Source organism: Gallinula chloropus (genome assembly GCF_964237585.1).
Source record: "Gallinula chloropus genome assembly, chromosome: 17".
Lineage (NCBI taxonomy): Eukaryota > Metazoa > Chordata > Aves > Gruiformes > Rallidae > Gallinula > Gallinula chloropus.
In genome coordinates this window covers 15,857,235-15,881,307 of record NC_140102.1, presented here as the reverse complement: position 1 = coordinate 15,881,307, position 24,073 = coordinate 15,857,235, and the positions used below count along the sequence as shown (strand labels likewise).

Genomic DNA, 24,073 nt, shown 5'->3' with positions numbered 1-24,073 from the left:
CAGGGGGCCTGTGGGCAGAGGGGTCCAGGAGCGGGCAGGGGTTCCAGCTCTTCCTTTGGGCACTGTGGCATGGGCAGCACGAAGCGGCGGTGCCGCCGGGAAGGACCCAAGGTGGAGGCGTCACCCTATAGAATAAACCTTTATTGTCTGGCTGGTGTTGGTACACGTGACAACGCGGGTGCAGAGATGGTGATGGAGGGATGATCAGCACTAAGCACGTGGCACCCCAAGCTGGGGAGGAGTGGGGCTGCCATCCTGGCTCACACCTTGGGCCCCTTACACCCCCAGGACCCCTCAACTCCCCACCTGCTCCCCAGCACACAGGTGTTGCACCCACTGCCCCGGTGAGGAAGTACCCCAGGGGGTGTGTGCGTGGTGGGAAGCAGGGTGTCAGCATGAGGCTGTCCCCAGGGAGGTGGCACCAAGCAGGGCCTGTGGTGGGCAGAGGGGCTTCCTCACAGGGGGGGGGGCCGAGGAGAACCACACGTGGGCACGCTGCCCGCGCAGCGCAGTGACCCTTGCTCAGCTGCAGATTCCCACCAGCCCTGGGCCTAAGGGTGCAACCACGCCTGGGCCTCCCCGGGTTGGGGGTGGGGGGGACACATGGGTGCTGCCTGTGGACAAACAACTCCTGGAGAACAAAAGAACAGGCTGGAGAGCCGGAGGTGAGCCGAGCTGGGGGAGCGTGCCCCCAGCAGCTCCTGCCTGGCCCTGCCCACAGGCTCAGCCTGCAGCCAGACAGGGCACAGGGAGCTGCAGGGAGGCAGAAGCTGCTCCGTGGCAGAGCCTCCAGTCCCCAGCGCCAGTCACATGCTGCCCCCAGCCCCCCCCTCTTGGGGCAGGCAGCCCCCCTGCCTGCCGGCAGCCTTGGGGCAGGGGGCAGCAGAGGGGAGGGGGCAGGCCAGGCTCTAGCACTCTTTCTGCCGCATGCGCAACTCGTGGCGACGCAGGTGGTTGTAGAGGGACTGCACGTAGGTGAAGACACACTTGGCATCTGGCTTCTTCCCCATGATCATCATGTCTTCCACCTCCACCAGCGGCACGCAGTCCACCAGCGTCCTGCGGAGATGCAGCCCTCAGCACTGCCCTGAGCGGGCTGCCCCCCCCCACGCTGCGGGGGCTGGGATGGGGACCCAGGCCTCCCAGGTGATGGGCACTGCTGCCCTCAAGTCCTGCTCAGCTCCTGCCTGGCCCTCAGTCCTGCCACTCCTGGCACTGGGAATGCTGCCTGCCTGTGCCCCCCCCCGCCCTTGCTGCCCCAGCGCCCTCTGCCCCAGTTCTGGGATTGGTGGCAGTGGTCCCCTCTCAGGCTGTGCCTACCCTCGTGCTCCAGCCAAGGCTGGCACGCTGCAGGGAGATGTGCCTGCCTGCCAACACCCCTCTTGTGCTGCACCCCCCCCCACCCCAAACACCACCAGCTGGTCCAGAGAAAAGCGGTGGAGGGGGGTGTGGGGGGTGTCTGGGCACACACTGCTCATCACCCCCACTGCCAGGCTGGGTCCCACCCTCATCCCGACTCTAAGGGCTGCATACTCCAGGCACAGCCTCCCCACTGGGGTGGGGCTGCCCCACCTCACCCAGCCCCGTACCAGCCTACACCCACCAAGCTTTCAGGCCTCTGCTTCAGCAGCTGCTGACCCTGGCAGAGAAGCCATGGCCGTCCCCACATCCCTGCAGCCACTGGGATCTGCTGCTGCCCCTTCAGTGGTGGGGCAGCTCTGCCTGCACCACCCACCCAGCTCCCTGGGTTGTGGGTGCCATCCCTCTCACTGAGCTGGGGTCCTCTGGGCCAGCAGGTCCAACCTGAGGGGGCTGTCAACACTGCTGGAGTAATCAACTCGACAGCCAGGCACGGCCTGGAGCAGAACTGGCTGCCTCTGGCCTCAGCTTTCTGCTGGGGGCTAGTGGGGGGGGTGGGCACAGAAGCAACCCTGCCCCTGCTGCCACATCCCCCAGCCCTGCCCCAGTCTCTGCAGCCCTGCCAGGCCCCTCCATCCACCGTGGGATAGGTACCCCCAAGCTGCTGCCGACAAGAATGGCCACTGTAGCTGTGAGCAGGGGCTGCACTGGCAGCTGGGGGCTGCTTGCTGTGATCTTGCACAGCCCGCTGATCCCACGGGCAGCTGGGCTGTGCCGGCCCCAGGGCCACACTCAGGCAGGGGGGGTCCAGCCAGGGTTCCAGCCTTGGGCACAAAGAGGGTCCAACCCCCCCAATCTGGTGCCCACCACCCCAACGCACCCTCAAGTCCTCTCTCCCCCCTCTCCCCAGGCTGCAGTAAACTCAGTGCACAGCCCACCCAGGGGCTGAGTACTCCAGGCACAGCCTCCCCCCCCCACCCCAGCCCCACCTCACCCAGCCCAGCAGCAGCCTAAGCCCACCCAGCTTTCAGGACCCTGCTCCAGCAGCCACCAACCTTGGCAGGCCCTGGCAGAGAAGCCAGCCAGGGCTGTCCCCACATCCCTGCAGCCACTGGGTACTGCTGCTGCCCCTTGGCCTGCAGCACCCACTGAACACAGCAAAGGGACACGCAGCTGCTGCCAGCCCCAGGGGAGCAGCAGGGGTCTGCCAGGACCCTGCTCGCACACCCCAGCTCTCCCCAGGGCCTCTGCTGCTCTGGAGCCAGCGGAGGTGACAGGCTGAGCCCTACTTTGTGGTTTGGCTGTCGGGGAAGGGGGAAGGGGAGGGTCAGTGGGTGGGGGGCATGTGTTTGTCTGTGAGGTGCTCAGGGCCTTGGGAAATCCTCTGCCTGAGCTCCAGCGGCCCCAGCACTGCCAGCCTGGGCTCAGGGAGTGATGGCACAGCACAAGAGCAGCTCTGCCCTTATAAAGCCATTGTTTGGACCCCGGTGTGCCGGTGCCACAGCAGAGCCTGGGGGAGCTGCTGGGATGCCCCTGAAGACAGGCACAAACACTGAAAGACAAGGCAGGGCCCAAGCCTTGACTCACACTTTCCAGGCTCCCCACTCTTGCCCATATATGAGCAGGCAGCCACACCATCGCCCACGCCTGGCCCTGCCCCAGTGGCTGCAGCTCCCCTCTGGCTGTGGCTTGGCAGCCCCGGCGTGCCCCAGGGCTGGGGGAAGGAGGCAACAAGCAGCAGCAGTGCCCCAGAGGGGCTCTCCCACAGCCAGGCAGCGCTGCCCAGGCTCATGCATCCACACAACAGCCAGAGCTGCATCCCCAGGGTTGGGCTCAAGACGGTGGGGACCAAAGTGCTGCGGCAACTCCACACACACACACACACACACACACACACACACACACACTACAGCCTCCCCCCCCCCTCAGGGTGACACAGTACCCTCCTCCCCAAATCCCCACGGGTGCTATCCCGGAAGGCCAGAGGCCAAACAGCTGCCTCCAGCCTTCTCTAGGCCCTGCTGACCGGCACCACCAAGACTTGACCCTCTCCCAACCAGCATCCCCCAGCCTCTTCCCCAGCCACGGTGGCTGCTTGCCGGCCCCTCGGCCAAGCAGCAGCGGTAAAGGACACGGGCAGGTTATTTGGAGGAGAAGGTTCTCACCATCGCTCCCGGGGGGGGTGAAAATGGGCTACGACTTTTTGGTTTTTACCAGCCCCTTCTGGACCAGGCAGCGATAGAATTCCTGAATGTATGTGTACACACACTTCCAATCCGGCTCGCGCATCCGGACCATGTCCTCCACGTCCAGCAACTGCGGACAGTCCGCGTGCTTCCTGGGGGCAGGGAGAGAGGGGCAAGCCAGTGACCGCAGCCCAGTCGGGGAGGGGAGGGAAGAGAGAAAACAAGAGACACGGATCAATGCAGTTCCCATCCCACCCCCCGCCCCCCCCCCGGGCAGATGCTGCTCTGCTCTTGCATGCTCTGGGGGAAGGGTGCACGATGCAGGGGCGGGAGGAGGAGGGCTCCGGGCACCACTGTGCCAAGGCCATTCAGTGAGATTTGAGGGGGGGGGGGGGGGACAAGCAAGGGAAGGGGAGGGCGGGTGAGCAGCGTGGAGAGGCGTGAGGTCCAGAGGGAAGGACAGACGGAGGCAGGGGAGGAGGAGTGAGGTGTTCTGGCGCGCCGGGTGCTTGGGGAGCGGGTTCCAGAGCGGAGCGGCACTCTATATATATATATATGCCCTATATAGACCTGCCGGGAGGATGGGGTGGATGTGCCCAGCCCTCCTGCCCAGCTCCGCTTGGAACCAGACGGCACAGCCCTGGTGCAGGAAGCTCGGGAGAAGATGCTCACAAGAGCTGGAGGAGGAGGAGGAAGGACGAGAGGCCACCTGGCTGCCAGGCTGGAGAGATGGATGGCACTCTCAAGTCCACGCACCGGTTTCCCCAATTAAGGCAAAAAGTCCATTACCAGGAGCACCGAGAGCCAGGCACGGTCCCCTTCTCGCTCCACCGAACAGCACCACGGCACCCAGGGAGCTCATGGGAGCTCCCAGCTCACACCACCGCCCCGGACATCAGCCGGGATGGGACCCCCACCCACCTGGCCCTGCCCCTGGGCAGGGTGCTGGAAGGGAGGAGGAGTGGGTGAGAGAGAGACAGAAGGAAGGAGAGAGGGGCTGGCTGCCAGCCCTCCAGCTGGACGCGCTCCCATCTCTCAGCACCCAGGAAAACCAGAAGCAAAAGGGGAAGGGAAGAGACTGGAGAAGCTGCGACGGTGTTTGAGCCCCTATAACTGTGAGAGGAGGCACCTGGCACTGACAAACCCCACTCCCCATGGGCTGAAGTCCCATACTGGCACCCTGGCATGGGAAGTCCTACTGCAGCCGGGCAGGCTTGGGGGGGCTGCTGCTCTGCTTTTGGGTGCTCTGCCCCACACCCACGAAAGCTCAGACCCCCCCACACCCACCCTTGCCATGCCAGACCGGCACTGGCCTCTCATGATTCTGTCCATGCAGCTGCTGTTTTCCCCCCAGTGTCCAAACCTTGTTGCATGACGCAGGGTTGGGGGGGGGGAAGTGACGCTGACGGGCACCCACCTCCAGCATCACTGCCCTTGCCTGTATCCCCCCCCCCCACCCCATCCCTTGAGGTGGGAGTCACACCTCAAGCTGCCCCAAGCCCCTGTACCAGCACGAGCACTACGTACTCTGCAGAGGAGAAGGCCACCTCAAAGTTGTGGCGGCGGTTCTGGGGTGTCAGCTGGCTGTAGTCAAATGCCTCGGGGAAGAAGTTGTGGACCAAGGCGCAGAAGGCCATGCCATCGCTCCAGCTGGACGAGAAGTTCTGGATGTCTACGTGCTGTGAGGGCAGGAGAGTTATGGAAGGGCCAGAGCCCCCGGCCCCGGGGGGATGGGGTGAGAAGGCGGCGCTCACCTCGTAGCCCCGGGTCTTGGCTCTGCACCAGTCCAGCAACATCTGCTTGATGCTGTTTGCGTTGGTCACCCCGAAGCTGGAGGAGCGCTGCACGGCGCCGTGCGCTGCCGCCGGGCTGCTGGGCGAGGAGCTGCAACCGCAGGCGCGGGGGTGTCACCCCGGGCGGCCACAGCCAGCCCAGCCCACCCCCTCACCCCCGGCCCAGCCTCACCTCCCGCCCTCCTTCTGTAGCTTCTCCATCATGGCCTTGCGAGCCTGTGAGGTTGATGTCTTGGGCAGGCTCTGAGCTTTCATCAGCTCCTTCTTCTTCTCAGCCTGGCGCCGCTCCAGCGCAGCCAGGCTGCTCTGCCTGGAAGCACCCTCGTCTTCGCGGTTGAAGATACTGTGAGAGAGACAGCCTAAGCTGGGGGGGGGCTGGAACCAGCCCAGGGGAGGGCACATGGTAGCCTCAGCCCATCTCCATGTCTCAGGGACAGAAGAGGTGCAGCTTAAGGTCTCTCTGGTTAGTAGGCACACCTCTGGGTCCCTGGAGGGACCTGGGCCATTGGTGGAGACAGCGAGTGTGCCCAAAGGGCCAGGAGGCTTTGGGGACAGGTCTGCACAGGGATATGACAAGCTGGGCAGAGTGGGGTTTGTGCAAGCTGACGGGATCTCCTGGGGTTAACTGCCACTCACCTGCCTGTCTTCTTGGAAGAGGAGCTGTAGGATGATTTGGTTTGAATGAAAGTGCTATTGCCATCTGCAGGGAGAAAGAGAGGTGGGGAGGCCTTGGGCAGGTGCTGAGGGATGCAGTGCCAGGCTGGCAGGGAGCTCTGCCCTCGCCACAGGCAATGGCAGGGATGACACAGTGGGGTTATGCCCAGAGGATGCCACAGGGAAAGGGCAGCAAAAGTTCTTACCCTCTGATCTCTTAGTGTAACTCGACTCCATGGTTGTGGTACGGGAGGTCTTGGTGCCATCACCTGTAGTGGGCAAGGACAGGGGATTGGCTGATCCCACACCCACAGACCCCTGCACCTTCTCACCCACGCAGAGCAACAGGGAGAAGGCTTGGGTGGCAGAGCCATGCCATGGTTGGCAGGGTGGGGGACAGACAGCATGCACCCCCCAGGCAGAGCAGAGAGCCCAGCGCAAAGGAGTGGGAAGTTGGAGCATCCCTCAACACCCTGCAGCAACTCCTGGGGACAGGGAGAACAGGGGGACAGGCCCCAAGGTGCAGACAAGGCCCCTGCCACCCTCATGGGGTGGAGGATTAGGTGGGAAGTTCCCAAAGCAGATCCCTTAAAGATTCCCAAGCAGGCCCTGGGCAAGCCAGAGCAGTTGCAGCACATCCCACCCCTGAACCACAGCCCTGCTCCCAGCACAGCCCGGCCAGACCCAGCACAAAGTGAGAGGGGCAGAGACCAGCCATGGTGGCAGAGCACTGGGAAAGCCTCCCAAGGGGGTCAGCCCAGCGCTCACACCCAGCAAGACCCCCCTGTGCCCTCCCAGCCCGTACCGGACTGCACGAGACGCTCTGTCTTGGTGACAGTGCTGTGTGCCGAGCCGTCGGCCGACTGGGAGCTCTGGGTGCTGGTGGTCTCTGTGGTGTGGCCACCCCGTCCTGCCTGTGCCTGGCTCCTGGCCTCCTGCAGCCGCTGGTCCCGCTCCTTCTCCCGCTGGTCTGGAAGGGCAGGTGGGCAGGGTGAGCAGCGAGAGGCAGCAGGGTGCTGCTGTCCCCACCACACCCAGGGTGCTGCTGTCCCCACCACACCCGGGGTGCTGCTGTCCCCACCACACCCGGGGTGCTGCTGGCTGCTGCCAGTCCAGACCCGACTCGTGACAAGGATGACGTCCTCAGCCTGGCACAAGACCCAGCACCCTCCTGCTTCACTGCAGCTGGATGGCCCCCCTTCAGCACCCCACTGGCTCCACTGGCACTGCCAGAGCCCTGACCCCCCCGGGGGGGGTGTCACCATCCCCAAGCACCTCGCTTGCGCTGGCGCAGCTCCCGCATGGCGTTTCGGATCAGTCGCCGCTCCTCAAAGTCTGTCGTCTGATCCAGCTGCAAGAGGAGGGAGAGGTCAACATCAGCCCTCTGCCACCAGCTTGGGGGGGGGGGGGGGGGGTCCCCTTGCTTTCCCCCAGGAGCCTGGTGGTAGAGGAGATACCATCTTATCCAGAACATCCTCATCCTCAATCCTGTTCAGCTCCTCAATGCTCAGCTTGCTCCTTCTCTCCAGTTCCCTCACTTGGACCTTCTCCATGCCGTTGGGCAGCTTTGGCTCCAGCCTTGGTGCCTGGGGCTGCTCTGGCTGCAGCCTTGGTGCCTGGGGCTGCTCCACCACCAGCCTTGGTGCCTGGGGTTGCTCTGGCTCCAGCCTTGTTGCCTGGGGCTGCTCCACCACCAGCCTTGGTGCTTGGGGCTGCTCTGGCTCCAGCCTTGATGCTTGGGGCTGCTCCACCACCAGCCTTGTTGCCTGGGGCTGCTCCATCACCAGCCTTGTTGCCTGGGGCTGCTCCATCACCAGCCTTGTTGCCTGGGGCTGCTTCACCACCAGCCTTGGTGCCTGGGGCTGCTCCACCACCAGCCTTGGAGCCTGGGACTGCTCCACCACCAGCCTTGGTGCCTGGGACTGCTCCACCATCTCTGGCTCCATCTGCAAGGACAGCACCATACAACTGAGCCCCTGCCAGTTCTGCCACCCCCTCCCCCTTCCCGATGCTTGGGGTACAAATCCTCCACTACCCTGACACCTGCCAGTGCCACGGGCAGTGGAGATGATGGAGCAGACATGTCACATGCAGCAGAAAAACTCACAGCTGGTGGGATGCTGCAGACATCCAGAGCGATCAAGGCAAGGCAGGGGAATGTGACATCCCCCTGTGGCACCTCCTGCCCCCAGAAGGCCCGACACTCTCTGACCTGCACCCAGTCTGGCTGCCAAAATGTCCCCAAATGTCTGTCATCATCCCCCTCCCCAAGCCCCATCACTGCAGGCTGCCGGGACCCTCCGGTGGGCAGGGGCTGCCAGGGCGCTCCAGGCTGAGCAAGGTGCTGGTAGGGCTGGTGAGTGCTGTTAAGCAACACAGGGATTTCCAGGGAATTAAGGGACTTAGCAGAGAGAAGAGGTTGTGCAGGAGATCAAGAGCCTCCCCCACATCCCTGCTCAGGATCTAGGCCAGCCTGGCCCCCCACCTGAGCAAAGCCAGCACACCCAGTCTCTTCCAGCACCGCTGCCCCAGCAACACGCGGCAGGCAGCAGGGTGGGCAGGGACACAACAAGCAGGAGGTGGTGGCACGGGGCCCGAGCAGCCCCACTCACGTCTGGCCCCAATCCTGCCTTCCACCATCCTGCCTGGGTGCCAGGCCCAGCACCCAGCCCGTGGCAAAGCTGCTTGCAGGAGGGGCCGCCGGCCACATGCCACCACCTGTGCCTCACCACTGCTGCGCTGTGTGCAGGCAGGGGCACAACAGCTGCCTGCAGCCCGCCTGCCTGGCATTCCGGTAACGTGGAGCAGGCAGGCGCCATTTGCCTCTCCCCCCCCCCCCCACCCCCCCCACCCCCCACCAAGCAGTGAGCCTGACCAGCAGCAGAACCCAGTGACACTGGGCTGCCTGTGCATCACCATCCCACCTAGCGCCAGGGGCTTCGCCTGGGCTCCAGAGAGCCCGAGGGCCACCCTCAGTCCCACTGGCTGGTGCCACCCTCCCGTTCCCTCCCGCTGCCGTGGGGCAGGGCTGCCCACTCACACCACTGTTGCTCCTGGAGAGGTGCAGGACCGATTGCTGGCGCGTACTGGAGAAAGCGGGTGGATGGGCCACAGGGCCGCCGCCGGGCTCCTCAGTGCCCTCAAAGTGGGCGCAAGGGTCCTGTGCTTCCAGAAAGAGGGTGCTGAGGTCCTCCCCGGGGGGATCCTGCAGCCCCAGCTGCAGAGCCAGCAGGTCGACGCGGCGACCCAGGCGCGCCAGCTCCGCTCGCAGCTCCAGGTGCTCCTCCTGCAGCTCCCGCAGCGCCCGCGCCAGGGGCTGCACCCGCCGCAGCGCCTGCTCCAGCTGCCCCTCCAACATCCCCTGGAAAGCCCCCAGCTCCTGCTGCAGCTGGGCCAGCTCGGCCAGCCCGGCCTGCGCCAGCGCCTCTAGGCCACCCCCCGGCATGGCTGCAGCGCGCGGGGCCGATGCTGCGGTGGGGCCCCGCTCAGCTGTCCCCTGCCCTTTATAAGGGACGCCGGGCACCCCGCCCCCGGCTGCAGGCCAGCCCGCACGGCCGGCTGCTGCGCTATTCTTGTCATGGAGGCCGGGGGTCCCTCACAGGGGTGCTGAGGCAGCCACCGGCTCTTGGCAGCGTTTCCAGCGCTGGGACCAGGTGGCTCGGCGAGGAGGAGCCCTGCCAAGTGCTCCTCACTGGCCCCGGGGAGGCTGCTGGTGTCCTTGAGGCCAGCCTGGGGGTGGAGGGGGGGGGTGTGTGGGGTACAGCCTTCAGGGTACAGCACCCGCGCAGTCCCCAGCCCATCGCGGTGGTGGGTGGGTATGCTGCAGGGCTGGGGACCACCTACACACCCTGTCGCCCAAGCGCCCTCCTAACTCCTGGCTGGCGTCACGCACAACACACTGATGTGGTGCTGGGATGAGGCCCTCAGCCACTGGCTGTGGTTTTGGGGGGGGGGGGGGTTCCCCCAAAACCCTCACGCTGCCCGACAAACACCCTGGGGGGAAACAAGTGCCTGCACAACAGGCACAGGCAGCACCCCATCAGTGAGAAGACAAGCTGTAGCAGGCACCATGCCCAGATCCCCACACCCTGCTGGGCCCTCTGACTGAGCCCTACCTGGAAGGACTGCTGCCTCTTCCTCCTCCTCCTCCTCCTCCTCCACCTCCTCCTCCTCCCTGCCTGCTGGGAGCACACCTGGAGCCCGTGTCTCCTGCCAGGCAGCCGATGGGTCCAAGCCCCCCCACCCCACTGGGCAGTCCTGCTAATACCTTAATGAGAGCTGACGGGCCGCTGGGGCCAAGCCCGCCCAAGCGCATTAGCACGGGGCAGGCACCCAGCCGCCCGCGAGCGGCGGGACCTGCTGGCTGCTGGTCTGGAGGGCAGCCCTGCCAGGCAGCAGGCAACTGTCTGCTTCATGCTGGAGAGGGTTGGGCTGAGGACTGAGAGAGGCACTGGTGCCATGGCCACCGCCAGTGCCACGGCCAGCTCCAGCGCTGTGCCCGCTGAGGCAGCTGGGTGAGCTGAGCACGCTCAGAACCACAGGGAAGGCAGCACCGCACTTCACATCCAGGCTCCTGCCAAGGCTGTGCGTGGGAGCGCCTCGCATTACCCTAGATGGCCAGGAGCAGATAGAAGCACTGAGAGGGCTGCACACACGGGGCTGCCTCCTGTACGCATCAAGCTCCGCCACCCCCCAGCATCCAGGGAGGAGGATGCGTCCCACTCTCCCCCCAAAAACAGAGGAGAGAGGATTTATTCCCGCCCCAGCAAGAGGCCCTCCCAGGACAAATGGGCTGGGGCTGTTGCTCTGCTGTCAGCTCAGGATTGCAAAGCAGGAGGAGCAAGGACCCCAGCCCACTGCTCCAGCATGGATCAGAGACCCCTGGGGAGCCCCACTCCAGGCAGGCTCCCCAGCACCGTGGCCAAGGTCCATTCCCAGGAGGAAGAACAGAGGGGGAGATGGCAATGGGCTTGTCCCTGCGCTACTGCTGCCCTACCAGGTGTCTAAAACAGGTGACCCACAAAAAGCTCCCAGGCCACCCCCCAACCCCCAACCCTGACTGTCTGCATAGATGGTGGCACAGGGGGTGCAGAGGGCTCACATGGCTGGGGCTCCACACACAGCCCATAGGGTCTCATGGTAAAAAAACTCCACACTGCAACAAGAAAAGCCAAACAAACCCCTCCAAACTAGACACATCTCCCAGACCACACCGTCAGCACCAACCTACTTGTCCTGGTCCTTGCTCCCCCTGGAAGCTGAGAATCATCTAGACCACATCCAAGTGGACACAGCCCCACAGCACCCAGCCAGAGAGGCTCTCACCTTGATGACATTGCTGCTGATGCTGCAGATGGTGTTGCCACTGCTGGGGACAGTAGTGATGCGGATGGGGCTGCTCCGGAGTCCCAGGGTCACCTCTGCAAGGCAAGCGAAAGGCACACAGGGTTTTCCCCAGCCCGGCAGACTTGGTCCCATGCCCAGAGAGTGACACTGCCCAGGCTGCCTGACTGCCACACGCAGCCTCCCCCAGCAGTGGGCACCGAAAGGGCTCTGGGTACAGCCAAGAGTCAGGCAAATCAGCCCCCCCTTGCCATCCCACTCGCTCTCTTCTCCAAGGAAGGACACTTTCTGTAGCTCACCAGCTGGAGCCAAGACCCCCCCACCCCTCCCATGCATGTGATGTGGCTGGGGAGTACCCAAAGCCAGCAACTCCTATGGGGAGGGCTCCGTCAGACACTGCCCAGCAGTGGGGATGGGATGGCGCAGGACAGCGCAAACACCCCTAGACCAGCAGGTCAGTGTGCTAGAGCACGACTGCAGGGCAAAGGACAGGGCAAGGAGCTGGGGGAGGACTCCAGGCACAGATGTGAGAGCACAGCAGGGATGGCTTCGTGGCCAGATGGTCTCCCCATGCTGAGATGCCCTGAGTGGGCTCAGCATCCCTACGAAGGGCGAGGGCTGCCAGGCACGCTGCTGCCCACAGCCCCTGCTCTCCTGGCAGTGCCCACCCTCAGCCTCCAGCACCCAAATGCCACTGCAGGCACGTGCTGCCAGCGCATCACATGTCTGCTGGTTGCCACCTGCTCCCTGGTGCGCACCCCCCTGCCAGCGCCCAGCTGCGCGCTGACACCGAGCCGCTCCGCTGCCCGATCACCCCTCCGTCCCTCGGCACTCCCAGCCGCCTGCTGGCACCCACAGCCCCCATCCCCCTGATGGGTGCCACTGACCCACCTTTCCTCCCCAGAGTGCTGCCAGCTCGTGCCTGTCACCCACACAGAGCCTGGTCACCCACCCCACCCAGCTTCCCCAGCCCCTCTCCACAGCCAGCACCTCTGTCTGTGCCACTGCCCAGCCTCCCGCCTCCCACCGCCCACTGCCCACCTGCCTGCTGCCCATCACCCACCTGCCCACTGCCCATCACCCACCTGCCCACTGCCCACCTGCCCGCTGCCCACCGCCCACCTGCCCGCTGCCCACTGTCCACCTGCCCGCTGCCCACCTGCCCACTGCCCATCGCCCACCTGCCTACCTGCCCACTGCCCACCGCCCATAGCCCATCTGCCCGCTGCCCACTGCCCACCTGCCCATCGCCCACCTGCCCACTGCCCACCTGCCCGCTGCCCACCTGCCCGCTGCCCACCTGCCCGCTGCCCACTGCCCACCTGCCTACCTGCCCACCGCCCATAGCCCATCTGCCCGCTGCCCACCTGCCCACTGTCCACTGCCCACCTGCCCACCACCCACCTGCCCGCTGCCCGCCGGGGGTGGCCACGACGCGGGGCGTGAGGGGCTGGACGCGCCCATCCTTGATCTCGATGGTGAAATAGGTCTTCATGCCGTCGAGGCCGCGGCCGACGGGGACCGGGGCCCGGTGCTGCTCTGCGCCTCCGCCGCCGCCGCCCCGCGCGTTTTGAGCGGGTCCCGGCGGGGCCGTGCGGGGCCCCCGTTGCCATTGGCCGGGGCCGGCCCGCCCCCCCGCACCGCCCGCCCCCGCCGGGCCACCCGCCGCCGCCGCCGCGCTGGGGGCCGGGCCCGGGCCCGCCGGGGTGAAGCGCTGGGCGCGCTCCCGCACCGAGGCGGCCCGCGGCGGCCCGGCGGGGCTCGGCTCTGCGGGGGACAGGAGCCGCGCGGTCAGGGGAGCTGCGGGGACCCCCGCGGGATCCACACACCCCCCCCCACGATGCATGCAGCCCCTCGGGTGCCCTCCACAACGCATGCTCCCCCCCCCCCGCCCCCCCGGGGGGTCCCACCGTGCCTGCTGATGCCCACCACGGCCCCGCGCCCTTGCGCCCCACACACGGTCGCTGCAGCACGTCGAAGCTTCTTCTCACCCCTCTCACCCCACCCCGGGATCCACATGCACAGGGGTGGGGAGGGGGGGATGCCGGGCAGGGGGGGGATGCAGGGCAGGGGGGGCAGGGGATGCAGGGCAGAGGGGGCAGGGGATGCAGGGCAGAGGGGGGCAGGGGATGCAGGGCAGAGGGGGCAGGGCAGGGGGGGCGATGCAGGGCAGGGGTGGGCGATGCCGGGCAGGGGGGACAGGGGATGCCAGGCGGGGGGGGGGAATGCAGGGCAGGGGGGGGGATGCAGGGCAGAGGTGGGCAGGGGATGCAGGGCAGAGGGGGCAGGGCGGGGGGGGGGGGATGCCGGGCAGAGGGGGGGGGATGCCGGGCAGAGGGGGCAGGGGATGCAGGGCAGGGGGGGCAGGGGATGCAGGACAGGGGGGGCAGGGGATGCAGGACAGGGGGGGCAGGGGATGCAGGGCAGAGGGGGCAGGGCAAGAGGGGGGGGATGCCGGGCAGGGGGGGGGATGCAGGGCAGGGCGGGGGGATGCCAGGCAGATGCCGGGCAGGGGGGGATGAAGGGCAAGGAGGGGGATGCAGGGCAGGGGTGGGATGCCGGGCAGGAGGAGGGGGATGCCAGGCGGATGCCGGGCAGGGGGAGGATGAAGGGCAAGGGGGGGGATGCAGGGCGGGGGGGGGGATGCCAGGCGGATGCCGGGCAGGGGGGGTGAAGGGCAAGGGGGGGGATGCAGGGTGGGGGGGGGATGCTGGGCAGATGCTGGGCAGGGGGGGGATGAAGGGCAAGGGGGGGGATGCCGGGCAGGGGGCACAAAGGCAGGTGTGCAGCCTGCAGCCAGCCAGGCTGGGGCAGCAGCCTGCAGCACCCTGCACTGATGCTCCATGCAAGGCCAGGCTCAGCCTGATCTCCCAGCCCTGGGAAGCGGAGGAGCCGATGCAGCTGCCGCCCCGGGGGTCTTACCCGCACGGCCAGCGGGGCGCAGGGATGGAGCTGCTGTCGGCCCCCGGTGAGTGTTCAGGCGAGTCGGGGTCCCTGCTGTGTGCTGGGGGGGCTTTGCCACTGGGGAAGGAGACAGGCCAGGTATGCAAAGAGCAGGACAAGGGGAGCAGAGGGTGAGTGGGGCATAGGGGGCCATTGCCATCCCCACCCAGCACTATGGGGTCCCCCCTCCCATCACAGCAACCTCTCTCCAGAGTGTAATGCCAAAACCCACCAGCCCTGGCTGGCTACTCTGCACCCCCAGCTCTGCCCTGCAGCACCAGGTGAGGAGGGCAAGGCAGGCATGGAGGTACCCACACCTCAGCAGGGCAGTGAGTGATACTTGGGGTCTGTGCTCAGGGTTCACTCCTGCACTGGTCGGGCCCCAGTGTAACCAGAGGGGACTGAGTGGCTCAAGGGCTGTGGCTCAGCCCCCACCCAGGGCACAGATAGGCACCAAACAGGCAGCACTCTGGCCTGGGTAAGGAGCTGCTGATGCCCAAGCAAGGGGAGTTTAGACCTTTCCTCAGCTTTTAGCCCCCAGGTGAGGTGAGGGGGGGTGGGTTTTGCCCAATTCCTTCTACCCCAGGGCTGTGCCACGCTGCAGCCCACCAGCCCCCACCACCTCCCCGGAGTTTCTGCCTTCCCAGGAGCCAGCAGCCAGCCCCCTGGGACTTCTTGTAGGGAGGGGACCTCCACCTGCAAGGGTGACTCCAGGTGGGACCTCAGCCCCTGGTGGGCAGAGAGCTGCTTTCTCTCTCCTTCTTCCCAGTTTCCTCTCAGCACAACCCTGGGGATAGTTTTCCCAGCAGTAGGAAGAGGGCAGCTGCTGGCCACCATGACCCCTCAAGGCTGCAGGGAGGACCTGGAGGGTGCTGGGCCAGCGAGCACAGCCCCAGGGGGGGGGTGGGGGGGGGGGGTCAGGGCCAGCCAGTGCACGGCTCCTGACCGTATTGGGACAAAGAATGCAAAAGGCTGGGGTTTGCTGCCGGCACCGATTCCCTTTCATGGCCCTGCTGCCGCCCTGCCTGGAGCCAGGGGACTGGTAAACAGCCTGCCTGGCACCCTGCTCCCCCAGCACCCAGCCGGGGCAGGCACAGCCAGCACCCAGCCACAGGCTGAGCGGTCACTGCCTGGGGACAGCCGTGGCCATGGCTTTGCCCTCACATTCCTCAGGCAGCCTGTGTGGGCTTAAGTCACATCCCCAGGGCTGACATGCTCCCTGCAGCACCAGGAGGCACATGGCACAGGGGGCCCCCTAGGGAAGTGCTGCCCAGCTGGGGGATGCCACAGCCCCCATGGGGCTCCCCTTCCCGGTTCTCCCCTCCCCATGGGGCTGCACTTACCTGCTGGCAGGTCCCCACACCTCCTGGCTGGCCCCAGGGTTGTGCTGTGCACGCTGGCATCGAGCTGTGGGGAGGGAAAGGGACAGAAGCTGTCAGCTGGGGTGGGCACACACACTCCCCCATTGTCAAGCTGCCATCACCCATAGGACCACCAGTCCCCAGCTAAAGAGCAGTGGTGGCCCCAGCCCTCTACCTGGCTGCCCTGGCTGCCAGCACCGGGCTGGCCCAGGGAACACGGCTCTCCATGGTGGCTTTGCACCCCGACGGGCTCCTGGGCAGTGGTGGGACTGCCTGGGGTCTCTTCCTTCCAGGATGCCTGGTGCTGTCCCTTGGGCTGGGCAGCAGCCAGGGAACACGGCTGGTCCTGCTCTGGCTCCTTGCTGCCCTCATCAGGCTCTGGACCAGGCTCCGGGGCTGGCTGCAGCTCCAGAAGCACCAGGGTCCCCGGGACCACAGCTGCAGGACAGAGAACAGCTGTATGGGGGTGAAGCCCACTCCCAGGGCCCCACCAGGTGCCCAGCTCCCCTGCCCATGAGGAGACCATCATCTCCTTTGGGAGATGCTCTGCTGCCCTCTCCATCCCCTGGCAGCTGGCCCTGGCACCGCTTCAGCAGCAGGCACAGCCCCAGCCAGGGATGTGCCACTGGCCATCAGAACTCACCCTGGGCGCTGGGTTTTGGGGGGTCTCTGGTCTGCTGGTTGTGCAGTTCCTGTGTCCCACCCTGGATGTGCTCCTGCTCCACTGTGTCCTCTTGCTCATGGGCCTGGGGAGAGCAGCAGGTGAGAGCAGGGCCAGCTGCCTGCTGGGCTCTCACTGGGTCAGCCTGTCTGTCCATCCCCCCGTCTGCTGGCCAGGGATGTTCTGCTGGCTGCACCCTCTTTCCATGCCTGCCAGGATGAACCAGCCTGGCCCTGCACAGGGAGAGGCTCAAGTGTCCCCACTGTGCCCTACTGCAGGGTGGACTCAAAGCCTGGGTATGCCACAGGCTCTTGGTATTGCCTGGGCATGGAGCTGGCTTTTGGGACCCTCTGTGCTCTCTGGCAGCCTTGCCCTGCATGCTGTGGGGAGAGGATATCCCAGAGCCACTGTCCCCTCTTGCCACCCAGCCCAGGCTCCTCAGGGCTCCATGATGCAGGGAGCACCCAGTTCTGCAGCACCACGGGTCCCACTGCAGCGGCAGCTCTGCTCAGCAAATGATGGGATGCCTGGGGCAGCCTGGGACCACAAGCTCCCATCAGAGCAAGGAGGACACACAGGTGACAGGTACATCCCTGACAGGAGCTGCTGTCACTGGCCATGTCAGTCCTGGCTGTGTCAGTGCCTCTCGGAGCACCACGGGCTCCAGGTGCTGATGTGACTTGGGGGCAGGGGGAGGCAGAGAGGGGCCTGTACCCCAGGGGGGCACAAGGGAACCATGACTCAAACCCAGCACCAGCCAGCTGCTGTTTAGGGAAAACAGCCTTGGGTTTGGAGTGATGAGCTGGGCAGAGCAGGACATCCACACCCGCTGCTCCAGCATGGACAGGCCTGGGGTACTGTGCCAAAGCAGCCAGGTGGGGACAGCAGACAGTGCTGAAAGGAGGCACAGGGCCACCAACCATCTCCATGTGGTGTCCAGGGACCTCCTACTGCCACGAGAGCCACGGTCCCACGCAGCAGCAGCAGCACTGTGCTGGGCAGCAAACCCAGACTGGCACTGGGTCCTTCCAGCCCTGCCAACCAGCTCATCCTTCCTGCCACCAGACAGGCTGTTTACCAGTCCCCTGGTGGGCACCAGCCCTGCTCCAGAGACCACCAGCCCCCCCCCCCCCCCCAGAATGGGCAGGGCTCTGGGGGAATCACAGTTGCTGCCTGCACGAGGAGACCACTGGCAGGACAAGTGGATGCTGACTCCAAGGAGCAGCATCCCTGCAGAACAGCAAGGAGAGGTGGAGTGAATGCACAGAAGGGCCCCACAGACCATTCATGCCCTTCTGGGGCCCAGGCTGCATCCTCAGGGAGCCCCCAGCTCACCACTGCCAGGGCCAGGCTGGCCCAGCCCAGCCCAGCCCAGCCCTGTGTGACTCCAGAGCGGTGACCCAGGCACAGCCAGGGCTTACAACAGCCCAAGGGACAGGTGAAGAGGCCTTTTGTGGTCCTGTTCCCTCAGCAGCACCCTGGGCACTCACCACTGAGCCTCCAGGCTCCTGGGCAGGGGGCTGCTCCGGAGCCCCCCTGCAGCCACCCTCCTCCAGCCCAGCCAGCACCAGCTGTCCAGCATCGTCCCCGGTGCTCTCCCCGCTCGCCGCTGCGCTCAGGGGCTCGGTGCTGCGGCTCTCCCTGCTCTTGGCTGGTGCTGGCAGCTCGCTGTCACCGCTCTGGCTGTTCCTCCTGCTCCCAGCCAGGGCTGGGGTTTCAGCATTATCCCTCTGGCCGCTGTTTTCATCCCCAGGCACAGCGTGAGGCCTCCTGCCGTCCCTCTGCGCGTTCCCAGACAGGGTCGCGGCTGGATGGGAGCAAAGATGGTCCTTAGGAAGGAGCTGTCCACCCCTTTGGCTCTCCCAGGTTGACAGCCCTGGGATGCAGAGGTGGTACCTCACCTTCGATCTCCTCAGCACGCAGTTTGCGGATGGCAGCTCGGATCAGCTTGCGCTCTTCATACTCCCCCGCCGCCCGCAGCTGCAAGAGGTGGTGGTGGTGGTGGGGGGAAAGACCCAGAGAGATGCAGGGGGGACTCCAGCACATCAGCCTCCCCCAGCAGACGCTCACTCACCAGTTTTGTCAGCTCCTCCACATCAGTGATGGCTTCAAGCTGCCGGGCTAAGGCAGCCAGGGCCATCTGCTGCTCCTCCTCCAGGCGCTGGGACCTGCGTGGGGGTGGGAGGGTGGCTCAGGAACAAGGTGCCCCGTGGGCAGCGGGCACACTCAGGCACCTGTCCCCAGCAGTGCCAAGCCACTTGGTGCCAGGCTGGAGCTCCCACCCTCACCCCATCCCATATCTATCCCAGCCGCAGCAGGGCCAGGCATTAAAGCCACCATCCCCTGGGGAGCTGAGGCAGGGGGAGGGGTGGGGTGGGGACACACACAAGCAGGACCTCACCGTGGCCAGTTCTCCTTGTCGTCCTGCCGGTGGCTGCCGCGCTCCGTGCGGAAGCGCTTGGATGCCAGAGCCTCCTCGTCCCGCTCCAGCTCCTGCCGCTGCAGCTCCCTGATGGCCGAGCGGATGCGGCGTCGCTCTGCCAGGTCCAGCGTTGCCTCCAGCTGGGTGGGACAGGGCAGGGCTCAGCACGGCCCCCCCCCCAGCCCACCCACCCCCCTACCCCCTCCTGCCCCGGCTTGGCCCCGGTGCCACCCTCGGCAGGCTGCCCACGCACCACCACACAATGGGCTCATCTGTCTGGCAGGGCCCAGGCGCTGCTCAGCACTGCCTGGCCCCACAGGGAGTGGGCACCGGCCTCTCAGGGGGGATGCTGGGACCAGTGGTGCTGAGGAGGGGCAGCCACACCGGCACTGAGACCTCCAGGTAAGGGGCAAGGAGCCAGGGGCACAGGGCGTGCGTGCCCGGCAGCGGGCTGCCAGCCAGCAAGGGGCAGCTCCCTGCACCCCTCCCTGTGCCACCCCCTCCCTGTGCCACCAGCACGGGGATGAGGCCCCCCCAACCCCGCCACACCAGACCCTCCAGCAGCAGAGGGGCGCAGCAGAGGGTCCAGCTCCCCTCCCACTCTCACAGCCCCCCAGGAAGGTCCCAGCACACGGGTGAGGGAGGAGTTCCCCCTCAGCCCCTCACTCCACACCCAGCTCTAGGGGATGTCAGGCAGCTCACAGAGCCAAATCCCAGAGTGGAATCCATCCTCAATCAAAGCTCAGCCCTCTGTATGGTGACCAGCATGGCCACGACACTTCCCCCTGGACATCTCACAGGTGCTCTTCAGCCCACCCAAGACCACCCACCAGGACCTGGCACGGGCACCCAGAGCCACTTCTCCTCTTCAGCTCAGGTCCACAGCCCCAGCCCTGCCACTGGCCCAAGTGCTTTGAGGGAGCCATGCACAGCACCCCCTGCCCCATGCTGAAGTGGGGCAGAAGGCAGCCATATCTGTGGGGCAGGGCCAGCCAGGGCAGGTGTGGTCCCACTGTTCTGCTGGTGGACATTGCTGGGAACCCAGGAGACAATTTCCCATGGAGCTCATTAAAAATTAAACCCTGTGATCTACACCAGCTGCTGCCAGCATAAAGCCCTGGTGTGCTGGGAGTAGCTGTGGCTGTGACAAGAGCATCAGTCCCATGGGTCACTGCCAGGCTCATCAGGGCTCTTCAGGTTCTGCTACAGTAGGAATTCAGGGTTGGTCCCTCAGCCAGGTGCAGGCTGAGCAGTGCCAGGGGGGTCTCAAATCACACACAGAAACCCCTCTGCACACCACACTCCCCCTGAGCAAAGCCACAGCCCGATGCTCTCTCAGTTCAGGGTCTGGGGACTAGGGGGGGATATTTCATTCCCACTGAAGCCAGCAGGCACAGAGCTACTGTGTGCCATCCCAGGAGCAGCCAAAACGTTGGTCCTCCAGCACCTACAAGCCTCAGGTGGAGGGAAGAGCCTGGCAGACACTGTCAGCCAGGATGTTTAGTCCTGGTTGCACAGGCAGCCCCAGGGGCAGCCACCTGAAGGCAGGGGACTCCCCCCCACCCCACAGCCCCTATTGCACTGGCTGGCAAGGCCACCCCCCCCCAAGCATGCTGCAGCTGGAGACTGCATCCCACAGCAGCACCAGCATCTGACTCCTGGCTGGAGCTGGGTTTGGCAACTCCATTCCCAGGGCTCTTACCCACAGTTGGCACTGGGAAGCAGTTGGGAAGAGGGGGAGCTGCTGCTCTGCCAGGGTGGGGGGGGGGGGCACTGGTGAGGAAGCCAGCCCCTCCATCCAGCCCACTGCCTGTCTGTGCTGGGACTGCTCCCTGGGGATGCTGCTGCTCCCTGGGGACACAGGCACCAAGCACTGAGCCTGCACCTTTCCCCCTGCTGCTCCACAGCAGCCACCCTGGCCAGCCTCTGCTGGGGTGGCAGCAAGGGGCTGGAGGAGCCATGGAGCCTGGTCCAGCCCAAAACAAGGGGCTGGAGGCCCTGTGCCAAACACATCTGTCCCCACAGAAACCCCCTGCACCATACATAGGGAGGCCAAGGCCCCAGCTCTTCCCTGAACAAGCTGCTGGCAGCACATGGGCTGAGCCCCAGCAGCTGGGCCAGGCTGACGGGGGTGGGTGGGGAGCAGACGCAGGAGCCAGAAGTACAAGGAAGGGGGACACACAATTGGACACCAGCCCCACTCACCCCAGAGCAGAGGACACCCTGGCACCCATGTGCCCGGTGATGCTCACCCACCAGCTCCAGGGTCCTGTCCAGGAGGCTACAGCTGGGACCTGACCTGCCCTGGGGTCCTGGAAAGCTTCTCCTTGTGAGAGGAATGGCAGCGGCGCAGGGGAAGGAGCACTGCCCTGAGCCCACGTCAGCAGGGAGGTGGGCTGAAGGAAATGAGTGGCTTTGGAGGCTCTGTGACCACCACGGGTATGCTGGAGACCACAACCCCACAAGGCAAGGGCAAGGCAAGCCTGGGGAGCAGCACATGCCAGGGCCCCAGCAGCCCTGCCCAACCATCAGCAAATTACTGGGTAGGAGAAACCGCCCGCCCAACACACACACAAAGCAGCTTTGTGCAATGGGTGCTGGCAAGGCACCCAGGGGCTGCTCTCCTAGCCATGCCCAAGAACAGTGGTGTTCAGAGCCCCAGCGTAGCTGGTGGCTCCTCTGGGAGGGCTGCGATTAGCTCCACATCCAGCCGGCTCCTGGGAGCAGCCTAAGCCCAGAGCACTTGGGAGGCTGGAGTCCTGCCACAGGAAAACTGCTCTGAGGACAGGAGCCAGGCATGTCAGGCACCTCATGCAGCCCCAGGCCGTGTCGTCACCTCTGGAAGGAGCCCCAGAGACCATGGCTTCCTCCCAAGAGGAGGAGAGCAGGCAGGACAGCAGAGTGATGGGGATGCTGGAGGGACACAGTGCTCCCTGGGGAGCACTGAAGCCTTTCCCAAAGGCTATGAGAAGACCTTATGGCCGTCATCTTCCTAGGTCAAGCCTGCCCTGCCTCTGCCTGCAGTGGGATTTTCATCCTGCCTGCCTAATTAACCATGCCCAGATCTGGAGGGGCCAGGAGGGGGAAGTGTTCCCCAGCTGGGGCCAGCAGCCCACAACCTGTAGCTCAGCACAGGTCCAAGCACTGAAATAACCCCTCGCTTCCAGACACTGAGCTAAGGGCCAGCCTGCAGCAGCGCCCAACCCACCCCCCCCAGCTCCCTCCCTGAGCTCCTCCAAGTGCTTGGGTCACTTTCATGCTGTACTGCAGGTTCATCCCAGCTGGCCTTCCCAGGACTGGAGTTCCATCAGGCAACTGGGGAGGAAACTGCAAGGATGTCTGCATGAGGGAGATGAGGGCAGAGGCTCCTCAGCAGCTCCCAGCCCAGCCAGCACAGCACAGGTCCTGGTGAGGGGTCTGCAAAGACCTGCTCACCTCCCACAGCCTCCATCTCCCAGGACCCCCAGGGACATCCCACACTCTTGCTGAGGTCTGACTTGCTGGGAGAAAGAAGCAGCAGCCCAGGGACAAGGGCTGGGGAGAGAAGCAGGGAGGAAGCAGTGGGAGAGGCAGTTTTCCCTTATATGGGCTAATCCTCTCCCAGCTGAGCAGAGCCAAAACTTCACCAGAAAGAAAAAGAATTCCTTCACCGCCTCACGTCAGCTCGGAGCAGCTTCACCCAGCCCACGCCACAGGCACAGGGAGACTACAGCCAGGGGCAGGGTGCTCTGGGGATGCGAAACCCCAGCGGGTCAAAGACCAAACCAACCCCTGGGAGAAGAGGCGCTCGCTGGGCAGTTCCATCTCCCCAGGGCGACTGTAGAACAGACCCAACACCCACTCCCCACCGCTGCTCCCAGCACTCTGAGCCCAGAGACTTCAGCTGGGACATGGGAGAACTGGAGCAAGGACAGGGACAAACACAGACCATCCATCCCCCCACACACACATGTCCAGGGTCCCCGATGGCACCTCGCTGAGAGCTTCTCAGCCCCGTGGGCAATGGGCTGGTGTGCACATCACCACCCAGGGCGGGTTGGGGACCGCACGCTGCGGGGAGCTCGGGCAGGGCAGGGCAACAGGCTGACTGACCCCCTGCCCACCGCAGAGCGCAGCTTCCACTTCCCGCAGCCCGGCTTTTTCCTGTTCCTGCAGACGTGCCTTCCTGACTGACTCAGCTTCCTGCCGAAACCATTCCCCAGCACCGGCCCGGGGCCACCCAGCAAACCCTCAGCCCCAGCCTGAGCTGCCCAGGGCCGGAGGGGAAGCGGCAGTGGGGGGCTCGGGGCTGGCAGCGCTCGATGGGCTTTCCTGGCACAAGAACCCAGGTCAGAGCCCAGCACCGAGTCCCACCTGCGGACACACCGGCCCTGGCTCCCCAGCGGGTCCCAGCCGCTGTGAGGCCGGGGCTCGGTTCCGACTCTCTTTCCCCCCCGGGTGGGGAGCGAACGGAGCAGGGCAGCGAGTTGGATATCGCTCCAGCAGCTGCCGTGCGGGGAGGGGAATCCTCAGCCGTGCGGGCACCGGGCCGGGGAAGCGGCTCTTGGCACCAAACCAGCCCCGGGAGCCGGTAACCCAGCCAGCGCCAGGAAAGCTCGTCGGGAGCCACCGGCCGGGGAGACGGAGCCAAACAGCCGGCGCAGCCCGGCCGCGAACAAAGGGGCGAGCGCGGCCAAAGCGGCGGGGCCGGGACGGGCGCTTGTGCTGCCGCTCACCCGTGTGCGGAGCTCGGGTCTCCCCGGGTGCCGCTGCCCAGGACACCCCCCCACCCTCCCCCACCCCCCAGCACGGCAACAGCTCCCCGCCAAAGTCCCGCTCGCCCCCAGGCTGGGGCACACGGGCAGACCCCCCCCCCCCCCCTTCCCATCCCGACGGCGGCGCGGACGGGCTGGAGCTGCCGCCCCGCTCCGGGAGCCGCCCGCGCTGCTGCTGCTGCCGGCCCGGGGCAGCCGCCTCCCCACTCCCAGCTCTGGCGGGCACACGCGGACCCGCCCGCCCGGGAACCGCCACCAGCGAGCGAGGGCTGCGGGCAGCGCGCCGCACCCCGGCTCTGCCCGCCGGGAACTCACCAGCTTCCGCAGCGCTCCCTCGTCCATGCCCAGCAGGCTCTCCTGGGACATCCTGCCCACCCCCCGCCCCACCGCTGGGGCCGCCGCTGCTGGTGCTGCTGGTGCTGCTGGTGCCGGCGGCCGCGCCAACAAACAAAGGCGACCAGGACGAGACGGCGCAGCCCCGGCCCCGCTCCGCGCTCCGCGCACCGTCCGCCCGGCCCAGCCCGGCTCCGACCCGACCCGCGCTCCGGCAGCGCCGCCCCCGCGCCCGCGGTCCCGCCCCTCCAGCGCCGCCCCCCC

General features: G+C 66.0%; 1 protein-coding gene across 1 annotated transcript; it reads right to left on the bottom strand.

The window, feature by feature from the left end:
• Positions 1–132: 132 nt before the first annotated feature.
• Positions 133–23,842, bottom strand: LOC311198331 (smoothelin-like; the record flags this gene model as incomplete). Its single annotated transcript, XM_084272253.1, has 21 exons — positions 133–1,059; positions 3,629–3,697; positions 5,073–5,224; positions 5,300–5,429; positions 5,511–5,681; positions 5,975–6,038; positions 6,199–6,261; positions 6,798–6,962; positions 7,268–7,343; positions 7,450–7,938; positions 11,318–11,412; positions 12,740–12,907; positions 14,258–14,356; positions 15,622–15,685; positions 15,815–16,077; positions 16,283–16,385; positions 17,791–18,107; positions 18,202–18,280; positions 18,375–18,468; positions 18,702–18,862; positions 23,792–23,842. 21 exons carry the CDS (start codon positions 23,840–23,842, stop codon positions 909–911), a joined length of 3,024 nt encoding a protein of 1,007 aa, XP_084128379.1. The 3' UTR covers positions 133–908.
• Positions 23,843–24,073: the final 231 nt, after the last annotated feature.